The 27,983-nt window shown below is 26.5% G+C and overlaps 10 protein-coding genes across 10 annotated transcripts; 6 read left to right on the forward strand and 4 right to left on the reverse strand.

Moving 5' to 3' along the window:
• Positions 1 to 331: 331 nt before the first annotated feature.
• On the forward strand, positions 332 to 2,647 carry FG379_001907 (ATP-dependent helicase; the record flags this gene model as incomplete). The annotated part of the gene is made up of 1 exon (XM_067327510.1): positions 332 to 2,647. The coding sequence occupies one exon, from the start codon at positions 332 to 334 to the stop codon at positions 2,645 to 2,647; it is 2,316 nt and encodes a 771-aa protein (XP_067184239.1).
• A 256-nt stretch (positions 2,648 to 2,903) lies between these two features.
• FG379_001908 (uncharacterized protein) lies at positions 2,904 to 6,299 on the reverse strand (the record flags this gene model as incomplete). The annotated part of the gene is made up of 1 exon (XM_067327511.1): positions 2,904 to 6,299. One exon carries the CDS (start codon positions 6,297 to 6,299, stop codon positions 2,904 to 2,906), a length of 3,396 nt encoding a protein of 1,131 aa, XP_067184240.1.
• A 508-nt stretch (positions 6,300 to 6,807) lies between these two features.
• Positions 6,808 to 8,291, reverse strand: FG379_001909 (uncharacterized protein; the record flags this gene model as incomplete). The annotated part of the gene is made up of 4 exons (XM_067327512.1): positions 6,808 to 6,884; positions 6,934 to 7,510; positions 7,608 to 7,742; positions 7,797 to 8,291. The coding sequence occupies 4 exons, from the start codon at positions 8,289 to 8,291 to the stop codon at positions 6,808 to 6,810; spliced, it is 1,284 nt and encodes a 427-aa protein (XP_067184241.1).
• A 771-nt stretch (positions 8,292 to 9,062) lies between these two features.
• FG379_001910 (uncharacterized protein) lies at positions 9,063 to 9,962 on the forward strand (the record flags this gene model as incomplete). The annotated part of the gene is made up of 1 exon (XM_067327513.1): positions 9,063 to 9,962. The coding sequence occupies one exon, from the start codon at positions 9,063 to 9,065 to the stop codon at positions 9,960 to 9,962; it is 900 nt and encodes a 299-aa protein (XP_067184242.1).
• A 644-nt stretch (positions 9,963 to 10,606) lies between these two features.
• FG379_001911 (uncharacterized protein) lies at positions 10,607 to 14,397 on the forward strand (the record flags this gene model as incomplete). The annotated part of the gene is made up of 3 exons (XM_067327514.1): positions 10,607 to 11,493; positions 11,571 to 11,742; positions 11,809 to 14,397. The coding sequence occupies 3 exons, from the start codon at positions 10,607 to 10,609 to the stop codon at positions 14,395 to 14,397; spliced, it is 3,648 nt and encodes a 1,215-aa protein (XP_067184243.1).
• A 795-nt stretch (positions 14,398 to 15,192) lies between these two features.
• Positions 15,193 to 17,484, forward strand: FG379_001912 (beta adaptin; the record flags this gene model as incomplete). The annotated part of the gene is made up of 1 exon (XM_067327515.1): positions 15,193 to 17,484. One exon carries the CDS (start codon positions 15,193 to 15,195, stop codon positions 17,482 to 17,484), a length of 2,292 nt encoding a protein of 763 aa, XP_067184244.1.
• A 375-nt stretch (positions 17,485 to 17,859) lies between these two features.
• On the reverse strand, positions 17,860 to 19,034 carry FG379_001913 (uncharacterized protein; the record flags this gene model as incomplete). Its single annotated transcript, XM_067327516.1, has 3 exons — positions 17,860 to 18,384; positions 18,462 to 18,680; positions 18,945 to 19,034. The coding sequence occupies 3 exons, from the start codon at positions 19,032 to 19,034 to the stop codon at positions 17,860 to 17,862; spliced, it is 834 nt and encodes a 277-aa protein (XP_067184245.1).
• Positions 19,035 to 20,134: 1,100 nt separating this feature from the next.
• On the forward strand, positions 20,135 to 21,937 carry FG379_001915 (asparagine-rich protein; the record flags this gene model as incomplete). The annotated part of the gene is made up of 1 exon (XM_067327518.1): positions 20,135 to 21,937. The coding sequence occupies one exon, from the start codon at positions 20,135 to 20,137 to the stop codon at positions 21,935 to 21,937; it is 1,803 nt and encodes a 600-aa protein (XP_067184247.1).
• A 166-nt stretch (positions 21,938 to 22,103) lies between these two features.
• Positions 22,104 to 24,686, reverse strand: FG379_001916 (ORC CDC6 like AAA+ ATpase; the record flags this gene model as incomplete). Its single annotated transcript, XM_067327519.1, has 1 exon — positions 22,104 to 24,686. One exon carries the CDS (start codon positions 24,684 to 24,686, stop codon positions 22,104 to 22,106), a length of 2,583 nt encoding a protein of 860 aa, XP_067184248.1.
• Positions 24,687 to 26,213: 1,527 nt separating this feature from the next.
• FG379_001917 (uncharacterized protein) lies at positions 26,214 to 27,971 on the forward strand (the record flags this gene model as incomplete). Its single annotated transcript, XM_067327520.1, has 1 exon — positions 26,214 to 27,971. One exon carries the CDS (start codon positions 26,214 to 26,216, stop codon positions 27,969 to 27,971), a length of 1,758 nt encoding a protein of 585 aa, XP_067184249.1.
• Positions 27,972 to 27,983: the final 12 nt, after the last annotated feature.

The following is a 27,983-nucleotide window of genomic DNA, read 5'->3' on the forward strand; positions in this document are numbered from 1 at the left end:
TACTTGATTGAATTATTAAGTTATTCTATCTTTAACTTTTAAACGAGTTTTTGACACGACTCTACATTTTAAAGATTAGAAAACAATTATTTTGATGAAAACAGAGCTAAAAACACATATATAGTATGAAAATCACCTGCTAGACTTATTATTGGTACTATTTGCCACATATTTATACATTTAAATACTTAACCTAATGTTCATGTACTTGTAGTGGGAAGTGCCGAAAGGTTGTAATAACATCAGGCGCTGAAGTTTAAAATATGTAGCGCCATTATTAGTATGCCTTAATAACTCTGAAAGGGATTGGAATGAATTTAAAGAATACAAAATGTCAGAAAGTGACACACTACCAATAAGTAAATATAAAAATGAGATATTATCATTGATTAGTGACAATGATGTTTCAATTATTATTGGTGAAACAGGAAGTGGTAAGTCAACCCTATTGCCCATTTTTTTATACGAGGAAAGTTTAGCAAATAGAAGAAATGAATTATTTAAACACAGAAATAGAGTAATAGCAATAACACAACCCAGAAGAATAGCTGCAATTTCTTTAGCAGAGTATGCTTCAAACCTTTTAAAGAGTAGTGTTGGTGATATAGTTGGATACTCCGTAAGATTTAAAACGCTAATTTCGAAAAATACAAGAATAAAGTATTTAACAGATGGCATGTTAATTAGAGAATGTGTAACTACAAAAAAGAACCTTTTTGAAAGTTATTCTATTATAGTGATAGATGAGGCTCATGAGAGATCAGTTAGAACGGATTTCTTACTCGGACTATTAAAAATGGAATTAAATAAAAAAGAAAGAATAGAGGACAAGTTTAAGATAATAATTATGTCGGCAACCTTCCAGTACAATGATTTTGTTAATTTTTTCAAAAGTAATTTAAAAGATGAATATAATGGTAAAAAACTTAATAATCAACTTAAAATTGGTATTTACAAGGTTCCTGGAAGACAATTTCCTGTGAAAATAAATTATTTAAAGGAACCTGAAGTGGATTATTTAGAAGCAGTAGTATCTACAATTTTGACAATTCATTTTTCAAAACCAGAAGGCGATATTTTAGTTTTTTTACCAGGTCAGGATGATATACTACAGTTATATGAAAAACTTAACAATTTAAAAAAAGAAATTGACAAATTTTATGAAAAAGAGGGTGAACTTTCTTTTTACATTAATAAAACAAAAATAGATAATATTAATAGAATTAAAATTCATATACAGTGTCTCTATGCTAGTATGCCTACTGAAGAGCAAACAAAGGTCTTTGAGAAGCTTCCTGGTAATTATAGAAAGGTTATTTTATCGACAAACATTTCAGAAACATCTGTTACACTTCCAAACATTGTTTATGTTGTAGATTCAGGCTTAGAAAAGCTAAAGTATTTTAAAAGCGATGCTAGTATTGATGCTCTCATTCTAAATAAAATTTCAAAAGCGTCTTCAATACAAAGAGCAGGAAGAGCAGGAAGGCTTAAACCTGGAGAGGTTTATAGAATTTATACTAAACAAAATTATAATGAGCTTTTGGTATCACAAACTCCAGAAATATTAAGGACAAGTCTTTCAGAGACCTTACTGGAGCTTATATATATATTAGACAACTATTCACGTTTCAATAATAAAATGGATTATAATAAAGAATTTGAAACTGATAGTTCACTAAAGGAAGCTTCTGTAAAAAAAATAATGAACTTCCCATTTATGAGTTATCCAAACAGGGAATCTATTATTGCAACCTTAAAATTTCTTTATAGACTTGAGGCATTAGATATAAAAGGAAATATCACAGAACTTGGGGTTAAACTTACAATGCTTCCTGTAACTCCCATTTTAGGTAAACTCATTTGCTGCAGTATTGAATTTTCTTGCACTTCAGAAGTTATTACATTAGTATCTATGTTATCTGCTGAATGCTATTTTGATTGTTCTATAGAAGTTGAAAGAAACAGAAAAAGACTGAGAAATAATGCTATTAATAATAATAACAATTCACAGTCCTCACTTTCATCCTCATACAGGACTTATATCAAATCTAATATGATAAAATATGGAGATCATGTTGGACTCATTGAAATTTATAATAAATGGAATTCCTTGGGAATTACTGAAAAATATAAATTTTGTACGGAAGTTGGAATATCAAATATAAATATGTTGCGTGCTAAATCAATAAGAAATCAATTAGTACAACTAACATACAATATTTTTAATATTAAAACAATTGATAGCTGTATATTAAAGAATAATCTTGACACCATACACAATGTTAATAAAGATATAAATACATCTAATAGTCTAAGTGATAATATTTCAAAATCAAAAGCAATTATTGACGAAACTTCAAAAGATGATAAATGGAATCCATTATTAATGTGTTTAACAAAGAGTTTTTGGCAAAATTCAGCCAAATTAGACCATAATAATAAACAGTATATTACTGAGATTTCGAGGCAAATAGTTAGTGCACACCCTTCAAGTAGTATTTCACAACTTAAAAATAAACCTAAATGGGTTATATTTAACGATGTTGTTCAAACAAATAAGACTTATATTAAAATTTTATCACCAATAAATCATTTATGGCTCGCAGAATATTGTTCCAAATGGTTCATTTCACATTCAAACTAATAATAGTTAAGTTACAGATAGCACTATTTACTTTTAACTATTCATTTTGGTGTGTATACTTATAGTATTTATGTTATTAAATGTATTGTTAATAATAATATTACAGTTGTCAAAAACTTAGGTAGCGTTTTGAGAAAGAAAAAAAATTGATTTGCTTACTATTGTATTAATAAAAATAAATCATTGGAAAAGCAGAATGAAATGAAATTAATAATAAAAAATTATAGTTCTAAAAAATCAAAATATAAAATAAGAACTAGTTAATTTTCTCCGAGGGAAATATTGGAATCCTGTCGTCATGAACCAATTCATCTAAATGTTTAATATGCTTATAGCCATTTGGAATTGTATTTAGACCATATTTGGCTTCTTTTGACAAATTAGAGTCATTCAGGTCTGAATGTTTGTTTTCACCATTATGACGAAATACAATGTTATTCTCATCAATTTCTTTTGACTGAACTTGAATTAATACAAATATAGAATTATTTTTTAATAGGAAATCAATTGTATCCAAAAATTCACGTTTGTCTAAGTTTTTTAGTTCAGTTAAAGTATAATTTGAATATTTTAAATTGTAAATATGGGAATCAAATTCAGAATTAATGTCATGATTGGATAGTGAATATGACAATTTATTTTCAGTTAAATTTTTTGAATATTCAAATAAATTATTCAATTCACTTTCGTTTTTTTTAAGAAGATCATAGTAATTGTCTGTAAAGTTAGAAATCAAGACTCCAAGCTCATTTGCAGAATAATCATTAGATTCAAGTTGTATTCTCCATTTATAATAACTATTAAGATCATTTATTGATGTTTTAATAGACAAACTCTGTTTTGAAAATAAATAAAATTTTTTTAGAAATAGTAAATTGTAGACTACATCATTTAAATATAAAGCTGCTGCGTACTTGTCACCAATTACAAAACCAAATCCGGCATCTTTATAGAATATAACATCCAAAAGTGCTATGTTAGGTCCAAATTTATCTGAAGTAATTCTAAAAAACTTAATATAATCCTCTTTTATACTATTCTTATCTCTTATCTTATTATACTCCTCATTCATAATAATATAAAGTTTTTCAATTTGAATAGAGTTTAAACTTGGTAATTTTTTATTTATTAAAAGAGCAGGTCTAATATAATGATAAAAAAACTTTCTCTGGTGGAATTTTCTTAAATCTTTTACATAAAATGTTTTGTTAATGGAACTATCACAGAGTTCTTTTGTTGTAGTTAAATTTAATTGATTAATAAAACTTAAAATAGATTTTTCAAGATCACCTCTATCTAAATTTCCAACAAAGAGACCTTCGAGACAGAAGTTATGTTTTAGACTATTAAAATTGTTCATGAATTTTTGATAACTTAGCATTTCCAGTTGTGAAAATACCCTTACATTAGTTGGAAAATTAGGAATATAAATTCTAGATGAAAGCTCATTTGCTTTAGAATAAGAAGTGAATGAATATTTTTTATTAAGCAATATGTCATATAATTCATTTTTAGCATTGAAGAAGTTTTTTTCTGAAAGAAGCCTTTTTGAAGTTATTTTAGAAGATATGTCATTCAATGTAGGCTCTAAGCTCCCAGAATAACCATTCATCATTATACTTAACACAAATGAATTTGAATTAAAAAGTGATGAATCTGTATTTATTATAGGATGTATATTCATTTTTGCATCATTATATAATGAAAAATCCAATGTATTTGTAAAACATGTCATAACTATAAGTCCAGTGATTAAATTTGTGAGAGAGTATGAGTCAGTAAAATAATCAGAAAAATAATTTAGAGATAATATTCCTTTGAAATAAGGTTGTCTCATGTTATTTTTTGCCTTATACCAAATTTTCACATTTTTACTAATGTTTAGTAAAGGGTTGTTATAATCTTGGGTTATCACCCCATATAAATTTGTGATTAACGAAGAAAAAAAACTACCAACAGTTGAAAATATATGGTTTCTTGTATTGTGATTTTGTTCATATAATGTTCCAAAATTTAGACTTTTTTTTGTGCTCAATATCAAATTATTTATTTCTAAATATGGCTTTGAAATATTGTTATTTTCTAGCGGAAAATCTATCAAATCAAAATTATTAGGTGTTATTTCATTTATAAATGGTTCTAACAATCCTTTAGTCTCCCACAAAATCCTTTTTTTTTCTGAACAATCAATTTTAGCTAAAATATCTTCCTTTAATTCATACACAGCATATTTTAGTTTGAAATAGGGTTCTATTTCTATTTTTTCTTTATTTAAACAAAAATAGTATTTATCAGCATAGTAATAATCAACGTTAACTTCATTTAATGAAAAAATACTTTTATAGTAAGATCCAAAATTCGAAAAAATAACTAAATTATCACCATTTAACTCTTTAATTCTCTTATTGAACAATTCTATTGAGTTACCTGTATCTGTACAGTATCTCTTTAGTTTATGCCATACTCCATATTTTGAAATTGAATCTATTCTTTTCGAAAGCTCTAAGCTAAAATTACTGTAGTCATAGTTCATGTAATTTGATATACAACTATTGATTAAAAAATTATAATATTTCTCATTTACTCCATTATTTGAAAGTAATAATATGGAATTTGATACTAACTCGTAAAGTTCATTCAAGTCTACTTTATTGCCATCTAAGAATACATCTAACCAAACCAATGAAATACCTTCTAAATAATAATCAACATAGCATTCCAATTTCAAAGGAGATATTCCACTCTTTAGTGTACCCTTAAAATCACCACAAAAAAAATGTTTAATTAGATATTCAAATAACGGATTCTCTTTTGAATATTTGGAATGTAGATCATTACCAAAATTCAATACAAAAACGAATGATATATTATCATCCATTCTAACATACTGTATTAACTTTTTTTTTAATTGATCTACGTTTTTCTTCATTATTAACCCACTTCTAGAATCGAATGGTTCTAATTTCAATGTATTAGAATACAAGATTTTAAGTGTTGAAAAATGATTTTCAACAAATCTAGACATATTATCCAATGATAGTGTCGAATTTATTACTATTTTAATTATATTTGGACTGTAATAATTGCTTTTAAAATAATAAATTTTTTTAAGTAAAAAATCAATATTTGTGCTATCATCTACAACCATCGATCTACCTAAATTAAGCTCAAGTATTGAATCAATTATAAATCTTCTCCTGGTTAGATCCAACATTAATTCATTTTCATATTCCTTTTTTAGTACTTGTATACAGTTGATAACCTCATTTTTTTTATATACTTTCCTGTCGATTATTTCGCGAATTAAAGGCAAATAAACATCCAAACAGTCTGAAGAGAAAACGCCTGATAGTTCAATAGTTGTCTCAGTTGATTTTGGTAACCAGTAATACATCCTACATTCTTCTCTTCCATCTATTTGGTCAGTAACTTTGTAACTATTACCATTCTCATCCTCTAAATACTGTGATAAACAGCTCAATAACTTGGTAAATCCAAAAGTGTTTTTTATCTCATCATTCGAACCTATTTCTATACCCAGGCTTAATTCTGAATTTACCAGATCTGAACTAGATATTAAAACAACCTCCAGTAAATTATCTAATTTATAATGCCGAACTAAATTTGAGGGAAAACTATCCTCTTCGACCATTTTTATTATAAATATTAGTATATATTATCTTGTTCATTTATTTCACTTTCATTGTTTTCTTAATAACTATTTTTTTGAACTACTCCTTTTCATGACCTTTTTGACTTAAACTTTGCAACAAGAATAACTATAAAAGACCCGCCAAAGTATTTATACTTTAATAAAAGTAATTTCATTATTTGTCAAAATTAAATATACACTTAAAAAGTATGACCTGAAACAAAAAGAGATATTATAATTACTGTATATACACACATTTAAATGATTTCATTAAATTTAATTATTTTAATAATTAAAACTAAATATTTTTTTTTATCAACTGACAAAACCCGTTACACTATAACTATTTTAGCTCAAGTTATTAGTGAATTAGTAGTTACACTTTTTATTAATATTTTTTTATTCTACTTCAACTTATTATCACCTGTTAATTTTTATTCTTTTTACTTTATTCTATAAATTAAATTTATTATAAACATCTATATTATATAGTATCTAAATTGATTTATCAAAACCACATTTTTATTTGAAGTGGATCATTTTTACCTATGCACTCCATTCTTAATATTCCATATTTATCTAATGCTTTTTTTAACTCAATTAATATTCAAATGTCGATGAAAAATGTACTTACTTGGGTCACGTTGATTTGAATATACAAGTTTATTATTAATTAATCCAATTGAGGTTGTCTTGGAATGTGAAGTACTCATTATTTTACATAGTTGTTTAGATAATTTTATTACTTGCTGGTCACTTTGCTCCCTTTTATAATATTGATTAACAGATCTAACTAGTCTATTTATATCATATGCTGATATTACATGTGAATAAATTTCAGTTCTTTTACATGATAAAATTAGTAAAATAAACCCAAATTTAACAATTTGTTTAATGTGTATATTTGATTTCATTATCTCCAATATTTTACGAATAATGTTTGGGTCGTTGAATGTAAATTCATCCAAAGTTATTAATATGGCAGTAAATAATGCCAATATATTTTCAACCAAAAATTTATCAAAACAGTTATCTAACTTTGATATAGCTAAATTAAATAGTCCCATGTTCATAAATTCAATGCAAGCATTTCTATTTGAACCTACTAAAAATCTTAAAGCTGCAAATCCCCAACCTTGTACATTTTCATTTAGATTTTTTTCGGATAAAAAATACATAATCTTTTTTCCAATATTGGAATCGACCCATATCTAATAAATTGTGAAGTAAGTGTTTTGCATTTTTTTCGTTATAGTTAACATAGTTTAAGCACACATTATGAATATTATTACTTTAGTATTAACTTACCTCTGATACAAGTTGAGAATCTGATGAAGAGAGAAAAATAAGCCTAAATAGTGCTAACAAAATTGAATTTCTAGCAGATTCACTCCAGCTTTCCTTTTCAATTTTAGTAAATAGTTCTAATACCTGAGGTATTATCTATTTTTTTATTAAAAAAGTTCAAAACTATTTTTTTTAACGAAAAAAACTTACAGTTGATATAATATTTTCAGATACACCATCATTGAATAGTAGGTGTATTAATATTAATATGCATAGTAGAAGTATCTCTGGTGATTTTTTGTGGTACTTGACTGTATTACAAAGTATTTCAGTTGCTCCTGATTCATACATATGCTTCCTGAGTATTATTTTCCCATCATATGGATTCAGTAACTCCATTATTTCTATTAATTGTGTTAAAATAAAAACTGTATCTGATTCAGAACGAAGTTGTCTTAACATTGATATTAGCCATATTGCATGCAACTCCTTTATTTGTGGAATGTGAAACTCCCACGATGATTTTGGTTCGTTGTATTTTTCTATTAATATATTCTTCTCCAACATCTCAGAATATACTAATATTTGATTCATATATGAATCGCATTTAAGCAATTTTTTCGAAAAAATTTTGACATTTTTATCCAAAATATTCACCCTTTTTCTAAATAATACATTCACATCTTTTGATAAACAACATCCCATTATATATTTTTATATTATATGCTTTAAAACTTCATAGTAAGATTTAATGTCAGTACTACATTCTCATATGTGCATCAAAGTAATATTTTTTAACTATTATATACATATATTTATATATATATTTTTTTAATGACTAGTTTTAACTTTTAAAACCGTCTTCTTTGACATTTTCTAGCCACATGTAAACAAGTATTTTGGCGCTACATGACGCAATCCATTTATATTAAAATTTAATTATTCTACTTGAAACAAAATTATACCTGCAAAAATACATAGTATTACTCATAATAACAATAAAATTTAGAAAATAGTATGTAAATGTGTTTGTACGCTTTAGATAAACAGCCATTTACATATTTTGATTATTTTTTAGTTATTACAGTGAGAATATAATCAAAACACAGTGACATAATGATAAAGGCGCGCATCTATTTTGATAATTCTAACTATATTTGCAACTTGGTATACTTGATAAATTCAGATATAAATTCAAGAAAAAGTGAAACTCAATTTTTATTAGGGAGTATAGTATTAATAGCGATTTAATTCCATCATTTATGACTTTTTTCTTCGATTTTAAACATATTAAAAAATAGGCAATATATTGATAAATTTATAATCGTGAAAATGTAAAAATAAGTCTGATGTTTTATTTTAAATATGAAAGAAACTAATTTGATTATACATATAATTTTGGCAGTATAAGAACATATTTTTTAAGCTATTCTCTGAATAAATAGATATTTATTTGATATATTTTATAAATTATTAATGAAGCTATTTACTACTTTTGCATTAATATATATTATTAATTTTAGGTTTTATAATTTGAGGAGTATTATAATCGGAGGAATATCATTATTAAAAGTGGAAAATATTGATAGCCTTGATAGCCTTGATAACCTTGGGGGATTTGATATAGTTAATGCAGAACAAACTCAACCAACTATAGACGATTATTTGCTCCACACTGAATTTGATAGGCACGTTTTAACTCCAATAGATGGAACAGAGTATGATATTATTGAACCTCTGTTATTTATCCCACTTGAAAGTATTGAATCACATAAACTTAATTTAAATGCTTTAACTGAAAAATATAAGGAAGATAGAATAGAACATTCATTTGAAGAAATTTTATTTAATAAACATAAGTGTATGCTTGTTGTCAAGTTTGAGATTGAATTTTTGGAGAATCCACTATTACATAAATCTGGTATTATTAACTATGTTAAAGACATTGAAATTAGTGGGACAGGGGAAACAAAAATAATAGAACCAAATGTTCTAGAAGGTAAATACGATGTAATTAAACACGAGGCAAAGACAAAAAAACTTAAAAAGGTTGTTTCATTCTTAAATAAGTTATTTGAAATTTGTAATTTAATTACAAATCAAGAAAGATTGGATGAGTTTAAAAAAACAATTGATTACGTGATATTCAAAACAGAAAATGCAATAGAAATTCTTGAAAGAAAGAAATTGGATTTTGAAAAACAGAAAAATAACCATGAGGAAGGGGCTTCAGCCGAGAGTGAGAAAATAAATGAGATTATGGAAAATATAAGCATTACTGGAGGTAAAATTGAGGCTTTATCTATGTCTCTCAGGTCTTTTAGTAGAATAAAAGATTACTGGGTGCACTTGGAAAACTTACCTTCTGTAATCTAGCCTTCCATCATTTATTCATAATGTTTTGACTTATAACCAACATGCTTCTAAGAAAAAAAAATCAATTGCACATTTTTTTTTAAATACAAATTAAACATTGTGCAACTATGTATGTAGTCACTTAAGTTAAATTTAAATGTAGAATAAAAGAACATTATACGCACTAATTTATTATGATTTGCACAAATTTGTCCTCTAACTGCATTGTATTTGCTTATTTTTATTTATTAATCTTGATACTTACTATTTTTTGAAATTTGCCGCCAATACTTCAGTTGGTATAGTTACATGAGGGCTTTGTTGTCAATAGCAAAATGCAAGCAAACAAAAAGAAAATATCGAAATAACTTTAAATAATAGGTTTTTTAACATTTTTAATAATAACCCATTGAATTGATGTAATTTATTTAATTATTTTGACTTGCACTCTATTTTTGTGTTCGTGCTCAACTATTGAGAATTGTTGGTATTAAGGGGGAAAAAGGAGTAAAAAAAATCAATTAAAATGGTATTGGTATAGATAATTTACTGAATAAGTATAATTAATTTCAATATTTAAATTATTTTTAAATATATATGTAGCTTAAAGGGGACAGATAGTAGTATAAATATTAGTGGTAGGTAATTCAGAGTGAAAAGACAAAATGTTGGACGATATTTTATTATCTTTATCAGGATATGTTGGAGAAAGTATTGAAATTGAACCTGAGTTATTCAAGAGTGATTCAATATCTTTATATAGCTATAAGTACCGTCTAAAGTTAAAATCACAATTGGAAGAATATCTTTCTTTAACTGAAAGAGGTTTAGTATCGCAAATACTGCAGGTTTCAAGTAATGTATATTCAATAAATGAATTTATAAACAATGTTCAAAGTTTAATTTATTTTAGAGATGAATTTTCAATTGGAGATAAATTTGATAGTAAAAATTTAACTTCAGTCAAGGAGATAAAAAAAAGACTGTTAAGGATAAATCCTGTTGGATTTTATATAAATGCTATTTCAAATTGTCTTCAGGAATACATGATAAAGTATCTTGAAAAAATAAGTCAATTGGAGAGAGAAATTTTTGAGAACCCAGGCTTACCATTAACTTATATTTTAGCATTCACATCGAAGCCTGGGAGGGTATTGAATGTAATGATGGAGTTTATTGATAAGTGGTATTCACTTTCATTAAGTGTCCGTAATGACTCAACTAGTAGATTTTCATTTTCGAATATGTTCATATTAATGGAAAAAAATGATAATATTTGCGATATTTATATTAGCGTACCATGCGGCTATATTTTGGATTATTTTTACATTGGAATAAACTCTGGTGATCCATTAAAAGAGGCAGTGTATAGAAATTTATTATTAGTTTGTAACAGGGTATTAAGTTATCAAATAATTAACTGGATTATGATTGGAAGACTAGTAGATCCTTTCGAGGAATTTATAGTAGGAAGGTTCTCGGTTGCAATTGATTCATCTAAATTTTATAAACCTGAAATTAGTTCAAATAATAGTTTTATTCCAATTGATAGGTAGGTTTTTTATAATTTAAAATAATACTTTAAATTATATAATAAAATTGCAATAATATATTAATTTAATAATCTAGCTGTTTTGAAGCGTATATAGATGAAAATATTCTTGAATTACATGATTCAGAAGAGTCTATTCACTGTTTTATATTCGAATGGGAAGGTCTTTTTTATACAAGATATGAATCTTTTACTCAAAAATACTTGCTTCCTAAACTTTTATATACTATATTCAGTGCTGGAAAAACAGTAAGTTAGATAAAATACCGAGTTTTAAACTGACAATTTAACTATCAAATTAATTTTTCACTATAGTTAAGAATAATCAAGAGATTTGGATATAAAGATAAGAAATTTGAAAGTAAACTTGAATATTACTTGGAGAAATTTAATCAATTGTTTGATTCATCTTTCCCGTATATTCAAACTCCTCTAGAGGAATTAGTTAATGAATATAGAAAGTATTTGTCATTAATAATGTTTGAAACATTGAAAAATAACAATAATAATATCACTTCAATCTTTAAATTAATAAGAGAATTGTATCTATTGGGTAATGGAGATTTGTTTTCTCAATTTGATAATAATATATTCAAATTTTCAATAAATTCAGAAAAAAATAATGTTAATATTTCTGAACAATTTGAATACGTTAAATCAATTTGGAATGACTTGATTGTTTTCAATGATAAACTTGGAAAAACAAAAAATCAAAATACTATGAAAGGCATTCTTGAAATTAAGCTTAATTTTTGTTCAGATACTTTTGATCTTTTCAATTTTGGAATAGATGAGGAGGACCTTGTAGTTACATTTAATTGTGATATTAATAGCGAGTTATTTACTTTAAAATTGAATGATAAGAATGATTGTGACACAATTTACAATAATCATGAGAGTGTAATTAACGACAAAAATAAAGATATTGACTTTGAAACTGATATAAATAATGATGGTCTTGGAATAGTATCATATTGTAGGACTAAATGGCCAATTCGAATAATTGATGGTTTTAATCATGTTATTGAGTGCATCAGCTCTCCCAATGTAGTATCTTCATTATTACTTACAGCAAGCGAAAACGGAATTCCATTTAAAATAAATGGATATAATACAAATAAACACTATTTGGAAACAGAAAATAATCGAGAATTTATAAGATTTATGTGGTTCATCGATATTAAGAATGATAATTCCATTGAATTTAATATTAAAGTATATTGGCATACAACCAATTTAAAGCCACTATTAAATACAGACAAAAATTACTCACTTTTGAAAACAAATATAATTAAATTAGTAAACATTGAAGATAATAATAGTATGAGTAATTTATTTTCTTATAGAATTCGTATTTTATTTAAACAATCAAATATATCATTTTATTTGGAACCTTATAAATATACTAGTATTAATACCATTTCAATTTTACACAAGCCAACACAAATACTGAATATAAAACACATAAATTTAGATATTTGTCTACCATTAATATCTTCATCATGCTACTTTTATTTAATTAGGCACAGTTCTATTAAAAAACAAAATGAAAGATTGCTTAAACTACTTATTACAAAATGGTGCCATATAAGTGCAACGGGAAATGTTGATGTCGTTTCTCAATTTTATTATTCAAGCAACAATTCTTCCATAAGTTATTTAGATTTTTCTTCATCTTTTTCCAAAGATAATAACAGTAATAATTACTATAATATTTTGGTAAATAAACATTTAAATAAATTTATTTCTGGGATTCATTTTAACAATCATATATTCAGACTGAGACTTGTTGAGAAATTAAGTTGGCCATTCCCATTGATATTTACAAAAAAAAATATGGAGCATTATTACAATTTATTTGATTTTTACTGGTTGTTTTTTAAAACATATAATGGGTTAGAAAGGCTTTGGACCGAAATGTTCAATATTAGATATGGATATAGAAGAAACACCTACTGTTTATTTTTGAGGGAATACTATGTTAATAATTTTTGGAACTATATATCCTATTGTAGATGGGTACTTCAGATAACAATAGGTGAATTTTATTCATTTTTACAAGATTTCGCAATTAATGAGAGTTACAGTATTTTTTTTGAGAATATAGGTAATGAAGGGGATTTTGAAAATATATTATTAAGACATTCTGAGCTTATTCAAAATCTTGTCTTAAAATCAGGATTTCTTCTTTCATCTATTTTAAATCCTTTAACTACAATATTTATATTAACAAACGAATGGACTTATTCAGTTTACAGTGAAATATCAAGATGGAATGATATTTCTGATAAAAATGATACTTACAAAGAAAGGAATTACTCTTTACTGTCAAGTAATAATATCAATATATTGGATGATTATCCATGGAATAATTACGAGTGGAAGAACTTAACTGAAATTACAGTTAAATTTATGAAAAATTTTATATTATTGTGGGATAACCTTTGTAGTGAAATGTCTATAATTTCAAATAATATCCAGTATCAACACTTTTCTTATCTCTTATCAATTTTTAATAATAATAGGTGGAATATTGATATTCCAGAAATTAATAATGTTAATATTGAGTTAAATGACAAAAATCTATATTATGCTGATAGTTATTCCTCTTCAGAAAATGATCAAGTTGAAGGTAAATACACTATTAACTCCTTTTATGATTCAAATACAGAAGACGATGATTTTGATTATATTAATTATTACGACGAAGATAATTTTGAATATGAAAAAGAACAGGATAGTGATTTATACGAAATTAGAAACAATGATTTATTTATTGATGACAGTGTCAAGACATTAAATTATTCGATTAAACAAAAATACATTACGGTTAATGAAAATGAGTATTTCGGAAATTCTAACTGTAAATATGAAAGTAAAGAATATATTAGTGGTGAATTCTGACGTTGTATTAAAAAATTAGAAAGAGAATTCTTTATTTTAGAGGAAGATAATCAAAATTGTTTTATAGTTTAATAAGCATAATTATGAATTGTAAAGTTGACTGATATATATGAATGTTACACAATGTGTAAACTTTAAATCAGTTTTTTTTTTGTTTTTTGTCTTGTTTTTATTTTTTAAGTTATTTGTAATATTAATTTTTTTCCATAAAAAAACTGGTAAATTCAAAGAAAGGTAAAATGTTCTATTTTAAAATAAAGATAATATGAAAAAGATGAATACAAAAAAAACAAATTATCGATTTAAATTTATCCTTAAGAATGGTTGAATTTGTTCATTTTATGTAACGAAAAAAATACCGCCTATGTTATTCTAATTGAACTATTTTTAATATGAAAATGGTACCGAGTTTATTTAATTAAATCTTTTTTCATTTAAATTTTAAAAATTGTATCATATATGCCAACTTTATTATTTGTCTTGTATGTTTTCCCTTCCAATTTTGTTGGAATAAGAAAATATAGCTGAAGTCTAAAAATAAAAGCAAAGATTATTAATTTTAACTAATTATAAAATAGAAAGTGTGGGAATACATTAATTCTAAAAATAAAGAAATTTCATTATTCATAAAGAATATATATATTTATACTTGTATTAATATTTTTAATTTATATTTGTATTTGATAAGCGCAAATATAACGATATTTAAAGAAAATATATAATAATTAATTTATTATTTAAAACTTGGTTTATACTCATATTTTAATAAATTAATTGTTATATATTCTTTCAAAAATGAGTGACAGAAAATACTTTCAAAGTTCAAAAAGGGGGGAATTACAAGAATTAAAAGATGAATTGCATTCAACAAGTAAAGAGAAGAAAAAGGATGCTGTTAAGAAAGTGATAGCTGCAATGACAGTTGGTAAAGACGTTTCACCATTATTTCCAGACGTAATTAATTGTATGCAAACAGGATGTATAGAGCTCAAAAAGTTGGTATATTTGTATATAATAAATTACGCAAAAGTTCAACCAGAACTAGCTATTTTAGCAGTAAACACATTTTTCAAAGATTCAATGGATTCAAACCCATTGATAAGAGCATTGGCTATTAGAACAATGGGTTACATAAGATTGGAGCAAATAACAGAGTATTTGGTAGAACCACTAAGAAGATTATGCCACGATAAAGATCCATATGTAAGAAAGACAGCAGCAATTTGTATTGCCAAATTGTACGATATATCACCAGCATTAATGGAGGAGCAAGGTTTTTTTTACTTATTGAAAGATATGTTAAAAGATCAAAACGCAATGGTAGTGTCAAACGCAGTTGCAAGTTTAATGGAAATATATGAAATAAGTTTGAATAAAGGTGATATACTTAGTTCATCATTATGTAACGATAGTGAAGAAAGTAATTCAAATGCAATTGAAAATTGTGATTCAAATGATGAAAGAAAATTTTACAAAATAATGTTTAGTGAAGTTGAGAAGCAGCAAATTTTGATGGCATTAAATGAATGTTCTGAATGGGGACAAGTATATATACTAAACGCGATATCAGAATGGGATATTAAAAACGAAAAAGAAAGCGAAATGATCATTGAAAGATTAACATCAAGGTTATCACATGCAAATTCGGCTGTCGTACTATCAGCAGTAAGAGCAATATTAAATACAATGAGAGGTTTGAATGAAGGAAATAACGTAATATCAGGAATAATCAAGAAACTGAGACCATGTTTAGTTACATTATTAACTACTACTGCCCCAGAAATTCAGTACGTTGTATTAAGAAATGTTCAACTAATAATACAGAGTAATCCAAGATTTTTCGAATCTGAGATTAAGATATTTTTTTGTAAATATAATGATCCAGTATATATTAAAATAGAAAAGCTTAACTTACTTTATAGATTGGTTAATACAGACACTGCAGAAACATTATTGAAAGAACTTAAAGAATATTGTACGGATACCAGCATTGAATTTTCGAGAAATGCAATTAGGATCATATCACTTGTTTCTATTAAAATAAAAGAATCATCTTCTATGTGTGTTAAAATATTAACGGAACTTATTTCTGAATCTAAACAAGATCATATTATTCAAGAAGGAATAATTTCACTTAAAGATATATTAAGATCGCAACCAGATTTAGGTCCTTTAATAGTTCCCTCTTTATGGGATATATCTGAAAGTATTGTTGAGCCAGAATCTAGATCTGCCTTTATTTGGATTATAGGAGAAGTTTATAATTCTGAAGATAATAGTGATAAAGATATGAAAAATAATGATATTAACGATACATTAAGCAATTATTTGCAATATTTTGTTGACATATTTTTAGAAGAATCTCCACAAGTTCAATTACAAATATTAACAACAGTAGTAAAATGTTTTTTGAAATCACCAATTAACAATCAACAGTTGGTTACTGATATATTTAGACTAGCAACAACACATGCTGAAAATCCTGATGTTAGAGATAGAGCATTCATATATTGGAGATTATTGTCAACTAATCCTGAGGAAACTAGAAAAATTGTACTATCTCAGAAAGGATACGTTTCGCCTAAGAGCTTCGAAATCGATTCAACAATTTTGGATAAATTGCTAAAAAATATTGGACTTATATCATCTGTATTTCAAAAACTACCGGAATCATTTATTAGTTATTCTTACAACAATAAAAAACAATTAGGTGACAGTGATATTGTTAATAAAAATAACGATAATTTTAGAGATAATACCATACTTGAAATTGGTAATGATAATATTAAATCATCTAAAATGGATAAAACCTTTTCATTTTCAAATGGGGTGAACTCAACTGAGTTGCTTAATATTGGTGAGCTAGTTTCATATTCTGAACCAACATCTAATGCTCCTGTAGAAGTTATATCTTCTAATAAAACATGGAACGGCGATCAATTATTAGATTTTAATACTCCAAAATCAAGTAATGAAAGAAATAATATTAAAATAAATAATATAAATAATAATGGAAACAATAAAAGCAATGAATTATCCACAGAATGCAATGGTATAGCAAATTCTATTGATTTGTTATCACTTTAATGAAATATAAATATATCAATGATTGGAATTATAATTTAAGATGTGATTTTAGTTAGACAATAATTGTTGATATTATAATTTTATACTCAATGATTTTAATATTGGTTTGTTTAATTTATCGTAGTGGTATTGTTGCAATTATTAGTATCTTTTAATTTTATACATATATATAATAAATCGAAGAAATAACCAGTATATTGGTCATTTATACTTCAATTGATAGGTTTAAATTGATAGCGATCGTTTCGATTTGAGTAGTATAATCAGGAAAGTAGTAATTAGTTACCATTGAAATTAAAAAAAATAACAGAAATAACAAATATAATTTAAACTAATAGTAAATATCTAACTAGTTAGTTAAGAAAGTAAAAAGCGTTAATTGTTGCCCATATTTTCACTATCTAATCCAAGTGATTTGATAAAATCTTTGATATCGTCTATAGTAATAGTGTTTTTATCTTTATCGTTTTCCATCTTGTCCTTTAAAAATGAAATAAATTTATCAGCAAATTCTCTATAACCCTGGGCAAGATTAATTTTTTTTTCGTGAGGTAATGAATTAAAAATATTCATTATTCCGTTAGAGTCTCCTCCACTGCCGGAATCACTTTCATCACTGCCACTCAAACCAAATAAGCCATTATCAATAATTTCTTGAATGCTTATAGTCTTATCCTCATCATCTTCCTCAATGTCCTGCTCAAGTTCCACATTCAGAGATTTTTTTTCACATTCATTTTCTTTTTCTTGTTTATCTTCTTTTAAATAATCTTCAAGCTCACCTTCTCTACAAAATAGTGACGATAAATCATTATAATCTAAGTGTGATACTCTTTTCTTATTTTCAAATACAACTCTGCATTTGTCCGACTCAAATCCCTTTTTTTCGTCATATTCCAACTAATTGAATAATTTTATACATTTAATATAGAAATTAACGTAATAAAAGAAATAGAATATATGAAAATATAACTTACAATATATATTCTTCTTCCTTTGGAATCTCTTTCTTCTTTGTCCGGAAATCTTATTTTACATGGCCACCAAACAGTTTCATGTTCAATTTCATCTAATTTAATTCTTTTTCTAGTTTGTTCGATATTATTTTGTTCTTCAGTGTCATTTCCATCAAAATAGTAGTTAATACTATCACAATTATCATTGGTATTATCACTAGATTCCGTTACTACTGTCCACTTTAAATAAATTAATTGATAAATTAATTTGTTGTGTAACTAATTGAAGAAAATGAGGTTGAAGAAATCCGAAGAGAATATGACTATTAACTATATTTAGGTTATGATTTTCTTCTTCACATTATAGAAACTATAAAATGCTATTTAAAAAAAGTGATTTTCGCTCTTATCAATTATACTTACAATATTATACTTCATTATTCACTTCAAATCGCATTTTACACCTCTTTTCATCATCTATTACAGTTTAAAAGTCTAACTTACTCTTACAAAAATTGTTTGACCGATCTCAAGATTATAGGCAGCCTTAAGAATTCCAATATCGCAGCAGTCTCTTATTAATTTAGTCTTCATTCAGCTTTAGAAGTTTTATCTGACAAATAATTATCAATTATTTTTATTATTCTTGAAAAAAATAACGATGATAATAATTACTAGAAAATAGAACAAAATAATTTTTTTTCCGCCAATAGTTATTTAAGCCATCAAACAACAACAAGAATAGGAATCGAATCAAATGTTCAGAATAGTTTATTAGTCTAAAAATTTAAAAAAAAGCTACAATAAAACGATGAGATCAATTTAGCATGAAGATTTATGCTACAGAATTAATCAAATTATTTTGTTAGATATTATCTATAATATATAATAGATACACCACCAAAATAAATGTGTACTTTATTTCATATACTATAGATATCAAGTAAAAAACTTAAAAAATTGATTGTTTATTTAATTCATCAATACAAACAGTAAATGTTTTTAGATGGAAATTGACATTTTTCGTTTATCCTCATTTAACTTCACAATATGTCGAAGATAAAGTATATACAAATTCGGAATTCTACTTTGAATATGTAGACAATTATATAGAAAATTATTATATTAGAATGTATCCAACGCTAAATTGGGCTTAATTGTTATTAACTTATTTCAACTCCAACGAATATTCGTTACCTTGCATTTTGGCGGGTTATTACTTTTTCAAATCATATGTAACAAATGTATTAAAAGATTCAAAAAAAAATATTTTTAAAGTAGTGAGAAAAACAAAATGTGAAACCTAATTTACTATCTTTTCGTATCAACTACTTAAACAGTGAAGAGTGAAAAAATTAAATAACAACTTAAAGAAAATGTGAATTACAAAAGAAAAGTTTGTCTATAGTGGATCTTTGATTACCGCGATCCAAAAACCGGGGCATAAAAAGAAAGTCTATACTGAAAAGAATATGATTTAAACATATTCATCATTATGAAACGATAATAAGTAAATTTAATTATTAAAAGAGTGAAATAAGATAGAAATAAACACAATTTCTTGTTTTAAAATAAAGGGCTAAGTTAATTAAATAAAAGAGAAAAGATAAAAAGGATAGAGAGATAAAGGAGACTAGTTTAAATATTCGAGTGCAATAATATAACGGGATTAAAAAAAACTGATAAATTAATAGATGTTTCGAGGTGATTTTGGACAATGCCTTAATAGGTACCCTACGACAACTCATCGCGAGAGTATAGATAATTTATATAGATCATCGTACTTACCATTAAATGATATAACAGGGACTTTATTTGAAGGAATTTCAGGTGATACAAGACCAAATGGTTTTGTTCAAAGCAGGTTTGGAATTGATGTTGAATCAAGAGGTTTTAGACCGGAACAACCTTTATATTTGATTAGAAACAACTCATTAAATCAATGTGACATTCCATATAGCATAAATGGATCTGAATCTATCTCTACCAACAATTATTTAATTTCTAGAACTAACATCAGAATAAATGAAAGACCTTTATCTACAAACTTAAACAGAGTCGGATACAATTCAATAAACAGAAATAATGGCGAGATTGGATGGTACAATCGCAGCTACTTGAGCGGAAACCAAATAAGAATGAGTGATTACACTCTAATAGGATATAGAAATACTAATAGATCTATGTCTGCAAGTAGTCCGAATTTAAATTACGTTATTGATAATGATTTAAATATAGGACTGAATGGAATAATCAATTCAAGTGAACTAAATGAGAATAATTGTAATATATTGAACAGAAGTAGAAGTTTTGCTGACAGAATACTGGAGCAATTTGAGACTATAGAAAGGGAGCGCAATGATTTAACTCGAATGATTCAAAGAAGTCGATCTTTATATGAGCAAATTCAAAGAAATGGTGAGGAGGTGAATAGAGTTCTAGGTAGTATTTCTGAAAGATCAGAAAGAAGATTATCACGGAGAAATAATTATAATAATGAGACTGAAATGCCATTAAGAAGTCAAACAGTAGTTTTTGATTCTAGTAGAGTACCTTTATCTAATATATCTGGAAGAACAAATGCAAGTAATGGCTATACTAGTAACAATCGTAGAATTGGTAGAAATCAAAGTAGAGACAATAATTTGTTAGAACGACAACGAAGACATAACACTATAAACAATCACGAAAGAAGATATTGCAGAGGACAAGATGAAAATATAATTGATTCTAATAATTATGAATCGGAGACAGTGGATGAAGATGTATTAGAAATGGTAGATATTGACGGAGAATTAGAAGGCTATTTAACAAGGGATAGTGAGATAGGAAACCGTTCTTTAATACTCACAAGAGAGGAGGTAATAATTGAAGATGATGATAATTTTTATGACGATCGCGAATTAATGACAGATTTTGGTGATAACTATTCTGATGAACTTGGTTATAATGATGTATATGAGAACTCAGAATCAGAAATGAATGTTGAAATTAATGACCGTAATGAAGAAATAATAGAAAGTGAAGGAGAATATGAGGTTGATGAAAACGATAGTGTGAGGGAAATAAGAGGTATATCAGTTAACACAATGAACATTGGGGGGAACTCGGAAGGAATTAGACTAGGTGAAATAAGAGATACATTCTTAACAGAAAGGCCCGCTTCAATCTCCGAGGGATTAAGAGAAACATTTCATGTGCGAGCGAATTATGCAGATAATGTATCAGACATTAGTGGCACACGAAGAAGAAATGTATTGTGCGTCCCGTTAGAAATACAAAGTGCATTTCCGGTCTCTAAATATGACGAAAAAAAGTCACAAAATTTAGATGAGGATAAAAAAACATGTTTGATTTGTTTAGAAAATTTTAAAGACAAGCAAGAGATTCTATGGCTTCCCTGTACACATTGCTTTTGCAAAGGGTGTATTACATCTTGGTTCGATAGGGGTAGCGTATGCCCTATTTGTAAAGATGATATACTTGCTCATTTTTAAACCTAATAAACATAATGTATTAATATTTATATTCAGTTTTTTTTTAAATACTTTAGGAACGATTATAATTTTATATAAAACACAATAATTTACAGATATTTTATTCAGAATTTCATTAAAATTGAATATAAAATTGTTAACTAATAATTAATCTCGCATTCTAACATTAGTCGAGGCCAGGAATCTTATAAGGTAAATTTCTCGATAAATAATTCCTCAAAGATATATAGTCAACTAATATGTTAATCCATATATCAGATCCGAAATTATTAATTGAATTTATATGAGAATTGATATTGCTAAATATCGAATAGTCGTAACCTTTAAATACCTGTATTATTCTAGTTGTTATTAAACTTCTCGTGATTCTTTTAATGGTTGTATTTCCAACATATTCTTGGTTTGAATATCTAATTAGTGATAGAATAGTCTTGAACCGTTTTAATACTTCAAATAAAGATGTATTATTTTGATACGGATGATTATTCATTAATTTATCATTACTTCTATTATTCTTAATTTCATTTGCCTGATTTAATTTTTTTTCATGTTCGAGTATAATTGACACCAAAAATATTTTAGATAGTAAAGGGAGAGTGCTAACTATAATTAATGTTGAATCCCCCAAAAGAACTTCCTTAAATGCTGTTTGAACATGAAATATCTGTACTTGTATTTGTTTCGTCACTTTTTCATTAGTTTTACTATATAAACTTAAACATTCATTGCTGTAATTGTTGTCATTTTCATTATCATTATCACCTATTTGTTCTTTAATCGCTTGTTTTTCTTCTATTTTACAAATCTCTAAGGCTCTGTGAAGTACTTGAAGAGCTCTTCTGACATCTGATGATTGTTGAGCTATTCTTCTTGCACAAAATTCAATTGCTTTTGAACAAAATACAGATTTATTATTGCCATCCTCATTTTCATTCAAAATTCCCAGTCTTGATTCCAATATTTTTATCATATCATTAACTGAAAAAGGTGAAAAATTTATTCTGGCATAACCACACCTTGAAGTACATCTTGGAATTAGCTTTTCAGGAAGATCCATAGTATTTGAAATAGCAATTATTACTAATTTAGAATTTTTTTGAAATGGCCAGTCAAATAATGTATATAGTAGGGACGTTCCAGAATTTTCTGAACCAGATACAGTTGTATACGATGCAATATTGCTACTGTTAGTAGAATTTCCTCTGCAACCTCCATGAGTGTTCAAAAATGTTCCTGAACCATTTATCTTTTGTAGCCAATCTATTTCATCAATTACCAGAATTGTAATAGGACTCTCTTTATCCTTTAGGAAACTGTCAATTGAGTTATAACACGTCTCTTTACTAGGTGCCCATGTACTAGAACCGGTTAATTCTTGTAAAAATACAGTATAAAAATGATCTGGATTACTTAGATGTAAGGCATTAATGTAACAGACCAAAATATGTTTCTTCATTTCATCGCTATTTTTAATTACATTTATTTCTGTTTCGAGTGTTCTTAGTACATTTAATACGGTTGCAGTTTTACCTGTTCCAGGTAATCCTGCAATAAATAGCACTCCTCCTCCTTCAGATAATATTGATGTTTCTAAAGTTGTTTTAATTTCATCATATTCTTTTTCACGACATGGAAGTGCTTTACCAGGTCTTTCTGACCAATGTAAATTGTTATTTATATAATTTTGTCTTAAATTACTGGCATTATTATTTGAAACTGATATGTTATTCACATTTATCTGGTTAAAAAATTTAACGTAATAATTATAGTAATTACTGCATTTAGATAAAAAATGGGACTTGTTTCTATTGCCTAATATTGGAACTACTGTGCCTGTATTTACTAAAAGTATATATAATGCCATAAAATTATCCGACAGTTCTATAGAGAAAGAGGGAAGATCTTCATTAAACTCTTTGATATATTCAATGAGATATTCATCATGGTAGGCATTATTAATATCACTATTTATTTTAACTTTTTTTCTTCCTTTTTTTACCACACTAGCTCTACCGTATACCTGAGGACCAGAATATATATCTAATTCATCCTTAGTCCATTTTAAATATTTAGATTTGGAATTCCATATTCTTATCATTCTCTTAATAACAGTGACCTCTAATACTTCACACTTATCGCTTTCTAAATATTCCTCTTCAAAACTAAATAGGTCCTTTGGAATCTTCGACTTATCTACCATTTTGCCCAAATCCAAAATGTCATCTTCTGAATAAAACCATCTAACTTCTACCCCTTGTAAATCCTTCTCTGGATCATATAAAAATGCAGTTATTTGTGCTGGTCTTTCTCCTCCATCAGACAAACAAATCATTACATGGTCACCAACCGTAAATATATCCGTCTCTGTATTAGTTTCAATTATATGATATAGATATAAGTGATAGCCTTGTGGAGTAACTATTGGGGATTTTTTAAAACTTATTTCTTTTTTAAAAAAAATAGAATTAATGTTATTAATTTTATTTTCAATTTTTTTTCTTCTCCCAGTACTTACACTTTTTGTTCTAGTATTTTTTAATGAACTTATTTCTTTATTATCATATTCATTAACGCTCAATGATTCCAAGTAACCGTTTATATATTCCGTATTTAGTAATATTCTTCTTTCAGATCTTTTTCTAAATGATTTATTTTGAATTTCATTTTTAGTTAATCTTAGTGAATTTAGTTTTTGTTTTGCATTTAATCTTAATTCAGAAGTTGTTATTTTTCTTTCTATTAGCGACATTACTAACTTTGTATCACATAAAATGAAAAAAATAATATGAAATGTTAACTAATTAAGTAGAAGGATCAAATATAAACTATATATAGTAATTATAAAGCTTTATATTTATGTAAAAAAATATGCAAAACAATAGAGGTGAATCATTAAGAATTATTCAATAAACCTAATTATTTATGTATCTTTTAGTAAGTAACCTCCTTAATTAGCTTTCAATCCCAATTTCACCCTACTTTATCATCCAACTTCTTTTGGCGGTTATAAAATTACTTTATTAATAACAAAAGAAATAATAGTTGTTTCTATCGTGATTATCACAAATATGTTTTTTTAACAACTATATACCATGTTATATTACCCTCACTATTAGTTTTAAACAAGTAATAGATTCAATTTGAATACGAAATCTCACCATTAATATAAGTGTTTGTGGGGTCCTTTAAGTGGGGTCCGAATATCATAAATATTGAACAAACAAATCAATAATAATTGAATTCATTAAATAAAAGTGATTATATTTATCATCGAATTATTTTTTTAACTAAAATTTTCTATTCAATCTTTCTGATTACATTCTAATAGTTTCTATATGTATTTATATTCTATAATCTTTTCATTTGACGTTATTTTGCTTATGCTAATTAATAATCATTTTTAACAATATAAGTAGCTATAACAATGCAAAAACTTGCATGTATTTTAAAATTTTGAATGAGTAAAAAATGTTATTTATTCATTTTAGTGGAAAATATAACTTTATATCTAAATCATTTACAGACAAAGTCAAATTAGAGTAAGAAGTCGATATGCAGTTTAAAAGTAGGAAATTTTATATGTAAATACAGCTTTTTTTCGGTTCAGTATTCTCTATTGACTATAATAGTTAATATAATAGATTAATCTGTTATTCAAGAATATATAAGAATAGAATTGCTAATAAACAACTATCAATTTAATATGCGCAACTTTATCTGTTTTCTAGCTAAACACAATAATTTTATACTGGCCTATTTTACTAAAAATAACATTTCTACTACCTTAATTTCTGTAGTATTCTAGAAAAAGTGCTATATACGGCGGCAACCATTTACCGCCGAGTGTGTATTCGCATTAAGTGCATATTTAGCTATAGTGGGTTACACGTAATTCAAAGAAACTAAATTATCAAATCAAAGAGTAATTACTGACAAGTATAATTTGATTTCGTATAAGGTAACATATCTAAGTTATTTTTACAAATGAAATATTATTCATAAGTTTAATTATAGTCTAGTAGTATATACAGATAAATTTTAGTATAAAAACTCCATTAACTGTGTGAAAAAGTAAGGAGTATATAAGGAATTAGTAGAATTAAATTTACTTATTAATTTCTGATAAATATTATAGCATATGTCAAAGTAAATAAGAAAGATAACACTTAAAAACACTTTAAATAGTATACAATTCAGTTTGCTTATTATATATTCGATCTAGGATTTGTTACATTACATTATTTTAATGTTGAAGTATAAACATATGTAATTTAAAATGGGCTTAAAAAAGATAAAAGAACCCACCAAAACACTATCGTGCTGTTTTGAGTGGTTTAAAACCTTTAAGATAATTGAAAATGGAGATGTGAAGTGTGAGAATATATATGATGTGCTAATCCCGAAAAATTTGATTTTATTTATCCAAGAACTTTCACCGATGTTTTTTGCAGATTACCAATTAACAGATGAACATAGCAGCGAAATACCAAAAGGTTTGCACTTTATAATGGATGGCATAAATGACTACTTAGACGGTAGATTCCGCGAAGAAATTGATATTCTAGATTATGATCTGATAGCAACTGCTGTTGAGAAGAATGGGAAAGTTCAAACTGATATATTAGCAGAAGTTTGTAGAATGTGTGGAATAGTTATCGTATTTGCTGTAGAAAGCGAATATAATGAAGATGTAATAAGTAATATGATGCTATTAGATGAAGATGTTCAGTTAGAATTGCAACAAATGATACAAATGACTGGCGAATTCGGTGAGAGTGATGAAATAGAAGAGGAAGACCAAATTGTAGAAGATGAAGTATCAAAGAAGCCAAGAGATGACACTATTGGACTTAGTTTAGCACATGCAGAAGAAATGGAAAGAAAAATAGAATTATTAGAAAAGCAATTAAGGTCTGAGCAAAAAGCAAGGCAAATAGCAGAAGAATCATTGAAAAAAGCATCAGCTAAACCTAAAAGTGCAATAGAAGAAACAGAAAAATTAGAAAATGAGGTATGGAATCTCCAAAATGAAAAAGCGACGTTACAAAAAGAGAAGAAAGAACTTGAAACAAAATTGAAAGGTGAGCTTAAAGATTTAGAAGCGGAACTAGAACTATATAAGGCAGAAGCAAGTAAAGTGGATAATCTGGAGCAACAAATAAAAAAGTGGAAAGAAAAAGTGGATGGTTTACTAGATGTTAAACGACAAAATGAAAAACTAATAAAACAACTAGAAGAAACTGAAGAATCAGGAATAGTGACAGAGGACGGTAGTAAAAAGTCAAGTCAAATATTAAGAGGCAAAATATCAGACTTAGAAGAAGAACTGAGAAAATGTGAAAATGAAAGAGATGAATATCAGGAAGAAGTAAATAAAATGAAAAAGCAAGAAGAAAAATATAAGAGGGAAATTTTAAGTAAAAAAGACCAAATAGGTGTATTGGTAAAAATACTAGAAGAATCTGGTGCATCTCTATTAGGAAAGGTAGATGATGAACTAATTAATGAAGTGAACGATTCTTCGAATGATTATCCTGATCCGGGAACTGACAAATTTTACATAACGCAATTGTCAATATTGAATGAACAATTAAAAACACAAAAGCAATTATTACTAAGTGAACAAAAGAGAATACAACTATTAGAATCTCAGGGAATAAGTAATTCTGGTGTAGATTCTGGAGATGGTTTAACAATTGCAACACTAAAACAACAAATAATTATTAGGGAACAAGAAGCTGAATTGCACTTATCTGCTAGAAAAGAAGTTGAGAAAAAGGCGCAGTTAGAATTGAAACTTTTATCTACATGTCTACATGAAATGGCATTAAAGTATCATCAATGTAAATCCATAATAAAACAATTGGATGAAGAACTTAGTGCATTAAAACAAAAATGTCAAATTTCAATAACTAATAATTCTGATTACAATGGCAAAGGTAATGCTAGCATTGAAAATAATGATTACCAAGAAATTTCAAATATAAACAAACAAACTGAAAATATTACTGTTATTTCAAATGATATAAATTAACTTTGAAGGTAT

Source organism: Cryptosporidium bovis (assembly GCF_009768925.1).
Source record: "Cryptosporidium bovis isolate 45015 chromosome Unknown contig_27, whole genome shotgun sequence".
In the NCBI taxonomy this organism is placed as follows: Eukaryota; Apicomplexa; class Conoidasida; order Eucoccidiorida; family Cryptosporidiidae; genus Cryptosporidium; species Cryptosporidium bovis.